At 47.3% G+C, this 4,150-nt stretch overlaps 2 protein-coding genes across 2 annotated transcripts in view; both read left to right on the top strand.

Annotated features, from left to right (window-relative positions):
- The window catches only part of LOC119573784 (glycine-rich cell wall structural protein 1.8-like), a 1,236-nt gene extending 569 nt beyond the window's left edge, over positions 1-667 (top strand). The window contains exons 3-4 of the mRNA XM_037920886.1: positions 136-293; positions 470-667. Of these exons, the coding sequence (XP_037776814.1) occupies positions 136-293; positions 470-655 (344 nt within the window). The 3' untranslated portion in view covers positions 656-667. The remainder of the gene's footprint in view (positions 1-135; positions 294-469) is intronic.
- Positions 668-1,048: 381 nt separating this feature from the next.
- On the top strand, positions 1,049-2,924 carry LOC119573986 (filaggrin-2-like). The gene is made up of 5 exons (XM_037921086.1): positions 1,049-1,202; positions 1,336-1,412; positions 1,786-1,938; positions 2,188-2,563; positions 2,797-2,924. The coding sequence occupies exons 1-5, from the start codon at positions 1,049-1,051 to the stop codon at positions 2,922-2,924; spliced, it is 888 nt and encodes a 295-aa protein (XP_037777014.1).
- Positions 2,925-4,150: the final 1,226 nt, after the last annotated feature.

Raw genomic sequence — 4,150 nt, 5'->3', positions numbered from 1 at the left:
TAATCCTAGTAGTGTGCGTTACACAGTAAGTTCGATTTATAGGATTCCGTAGGACGAAGCTGAAAATCCTATTGCCATTAGTAAGAAAAATTACGTGAGCTCTGAGTAGCTGTATACTTTCCTGGCGTCCTTTAGGATACGGAGGATACGGAGGCGGAAGTTCCCACAAGGGCCACGGAGGCTACGGAGGCTCCCACTACGACCAGGGAGGCTACAAGGGCCACCAGGGATACCACGCTGACAAGGGCCACAAGGGCAGCCACTACGGCGACCACGGCAAGGCGCACTACAGTGTGAGAACCGCCGCCTTTACGTCTTTAATCTAAAGAAGTGGTAAACCCACATGGGAATAACATTTACCTTTTAAGCAATATTATTTTTTCTTTATTCTTTTGCCTAGAATGACTCCCAGGGGTCGTTTCGAGAGATTTGTTTTTTCGTAAAGTTCAAAGTTTCCTCCCCTCACCAGGGTTACCATGGCGACCATGGCAAGCACTACAAGGGCCACGACGACAAGCACAAGTACTACGGCGACGCCCACAGCGGCAAGAAGGGAGGGAAGGGTCACCACTACGGCTCCAAGGGTCACCACAACAAAGGTCACAAGGACAAGGTCAGAGCTTTTCCCATTGCACTTGCTGTAGGTTGCATCTGATGTTTTCCTTTGCTCTTGAGATCAACATTACTTTGCAGTTAGACTACCCCTGATTTTTGGTTAATGGCGTTTTCCCCAAGTGTTGATTACAGTCATTTCGTCTGACGTCGTTAGTCTCTTTCCTGAAGGTACGAAGACTCATGCTGAAAGGATGTTCCATTTTCTAATTCAGCTATTTGATTTGTGTGCAGTTTTCGTGTACAAAGGTCATGAGGGTTTTATGAAAAGAGAAGTTGGGAATTTCCCTCGACATCCTGAGTAATCAAATAAAAATGGCTTTTGCAGTTCCAACTGTTTGCTCAAGTGTAGCACTCTCTCGAAAAGAAGCTTGTTGCCAGTGCGATTGCTTCCGCGTCTGTCCCCTTGTCAGCGTCGGCACATGGCACAGGTTCGATGCTTGAGATTTGGGGACTAGTCGACTTGGGTCGATCTGGTTCAGCGCCACGGATTCCCTCAAGGGCTAGATGGTGCCTTCCCCCGGACGATTTTTATTTGTCAGGAACAGACTGTTACACTGAACAGATGCCCTTTATGTCATCGAAGCATGGTAGGACTCGAACCCAGTCGCTTGAGATCCTCCTAGTCCCCATCTATGCCATTTACAACCACCAGTTTATTTAAATGAAATGTAAATTTATTTCCTTGCTATACCATATTGCGAGCTTTGTGTCCTTGCCTAGATCTTGCGTCAGATTCTCAACTTGGATCAAAGGATAAAATACTCTGTGCGAGGAAATTTTCATTCCCAGATCTTAACGTAGACTGTTGGCTTCTTATCTATACTGCATCCAAATTCAGCATAAATTCCATCCTTTATTGCCTGATTAATATGCTTTGTATATCTGCAGAAATGCAAATCATAGAGAAAACTTTGCAATTTCATACACGCAGAAAGATTTTCAGTTTCCATTATGCTTCATTCTGCAGAAGTGTGGAGCAACCTTTCAAACGAGTGAGGATCTCTAGAAACCAGAGAGGGAACGGAGACTCCTCGTTAGTTAACAGTTTTCAGTTGTTTTTACTTTCTTTTCCGCAGGGATTAATGCTTATGATGATAAAGCTAACACATCTTTTCGTGGTGCTTCGAAAAAGTGTAGGTGTTACCACTAATAAAGACTGCTTCTTCGCAGGGCTTCAAGAATGTGTACCACAAGGAGGAATACGGCCACACCAAGAAGTTCTACGACGACCACGACGACAAGAAGTACCACAGCAACTACGACGACCTCGATACCTACTTCAAGGCACACAAGGGCAGCGACTACAAGGGAGGCCATTACAAGGTATGGCCAAACATACCATTTTCCCTCTCAATTAGAATATTAATGACTACGTTCTTTGCAATGCCTTTTGTAATGATATTCATTAACCTGGCATATCTATGTAGATATATTATCATTACTTTAGTACTAGTTTTAGTCGTGAACGACTGACGGCTGCAACTGGCCGATCTGTTCCCCTTTGGATTATGTTTTGAGGTGATTCTGAATTAATAAATCGTGTTTCCTATTCCTTCGCCATCGGTGCTTCAGGGTGGACACCATCATGATGCCCATGGCCATAAGGGGCACCAAGAGAAGGGCAAATACCACGACGACCATGCAGGCCATCAAGGCCAGTACGGTGACAAGAGCCACTATGGCCACAAGAGTTCCTATGGCGACCATGGTGGACACAAAGGTCATTATGGTCACGACGATCATAAGGGATATGGCCATGGCGGCCACGGTGGTGGATATGGACACGGTGGCCATGGAGGTGGACATGGTAGTGGATACAGCCATGGAGGCCATGGTGGTGGACATGGTAGCGGATATGGCCATGGAGGCCATGGCGGTGGTTATGGTCATGGTGGACACGGAGGTAAGCAAGATTTTTTTCAGATCAGAGACAACTCTATGTTTGGATGTGACTATAAATACATGTGAAATATAAGTTAGATATTTATTATAGATATAATATATGTACCCACATGCACATATAAAGTGTATATTATCATAAACATATACATAAACATACATCTCGGTATAAAATATATATATATACATACATATATATATGTGTGTGTGTTTGAATATGTGCATGTCCTGAGTGCGTGTGCAGTGCCACTTAATTCCAACTCCACCTCCGGCTCTAAACAGTTTCACCTCCTGTGCCATTAACACCCCCCTCCCCAGGCTACGGCGCCCACTCCACCGTCCAGGTCGTCCACCAGGCGGCGCCCAAGAGCTTCGAGTCCTTCGGCGACTTCGCCTTCGCAGGACACTGAGGACCTCCTTCGAGTCCGATGCCCGGCGGGTCGCCCTCCGCCCCCCGCCGGGCACGCTGTCCCCTCGATCCACGCCCGGCACATCCCTTCGCTGAGAGATCTGCCCTGTATATAACATAGGTGCTTCCGCTCATTGTGGTGTATTTATTCTAATAAAGACGATTTTGCAATCACTGGCTAATTATCCTATAATGTGATGTTTCGCTAATTCTAAAGGCAATTGGAATTCGATACACTCTCTGCTGACGCAAGTGACATGTGCAAAAAAGCCCATTTTGAGTTTGGTTTAATTAGAAGAGTAACAATGCTATCCATAGCATCAATTATGTTTTCAGTATATATAGGCAGACAGATTAAAGAAATAATCTTTAGCACTACACATTATAAATATTCTTCCAGATGGAAAATCATGCTCCACTGTCTTATATTCTGTAATCTGTGATAAGAATTGAATACTTCTTTTATTACAGTGTCTGGATGGGTGCTTCATGCTCAGGGTGATGTGAAGCGATGGTGTGGTAGCCTAAGGAGTGTTAAGTGCTTGCATGCCTTCTCGTTTGCAGCTGCCACCACTGGCTAGCCTAGTGCGAAAAAGGGAGCAGCTCTGCACAAGCCTCCCCTGCCTGTTCACAGCCTCTCCATCATCGAGACTTCTGCAGTGCCTCCTAGCGGCCACCCATGGATACTGGGCACCTTGCAGCCCCAGGCTAAACTGTGGGGAATCTTAGAGCAGCAGGAGGCCCCAGAGGTACGGAGTCATGGGCCACCAGTGTGTGGACACGCCCTGGCTTTGTACCAACTCCTGCCCCTCAGTCACCCTGGGGTAAATGGGTGGCTCGGGGGAGGTGGGCCTTGCCATTCCTCCTCCCCCCAGACAACTCACCAGCAATAACCAAAATAAATGGATATGCTGGGGGGAGGGGTGCTGTTCCCCCCACCCAGCAAGCAAGGCGGGCTGTGGGTTCTGTTACGAGGGAAAATGTAGGGGTGTAGGATGGGAACAAGAGTTACTTGTCCTGCCTGTGCCCTGGCAGGTGCCAACCCATCATCATGAGGCTTGTGGGGCAAAACCCTAGGGAACCCCACAGGTGGACAGTGGGCTGCACAGCCTGCTGACCCCCTTTATATGAGGTAGTGTCGGCGGGGGTGGTGTTCACTTGGAGCGACCACCTGAGGCTTAACCTCAGCCGAGCTATCCAGGTAGGCGCTGGGAACATCTGGTCCTT

Source organism: Penaeus monodon, chromosome 6, assembly GCF_015228065.2.
Source record: "Penaeus monodon isolate SGIC_2016 chromosome 6, NSTDA_Pmon_1, whole genome shotgun sequence".
NCBI classification, from domain to species: Eukaryota; Metazoa; Arthropoda; class Malacostraca; order Decapoda; family Penaeidae; genus Penaeus; species Penaeus monodon.
The sequence above is the reverse complement of the archived record's forward strand: the minus strand, read 5'-3'. Positions and strand labels throughout refer to the sequence as shown.

Coding starts and splice junctions, on each gene's coding strand:
- LOC119573986 (XM_037921086.1), top strand. CDS start 1,049: ATGCTTGAGATTTGGGGACTAGTCGACTTGGGTCGATCTGGTTCAGCG. Junction 1,413..1,785: donor TTTCATTCCCAGATCTTAAC/GTAGACTGTTGG, acceptor GCTTCTTCGCAG/GGCTTCAAGAATGTGTACCA. Junction 1,939..2,187: donor ACAAGGGAGGCCATTACAAG/GTATGGCCAAAC, acceptor TCGGTGCTTCAG/GGTGGACACCATCATGATGC.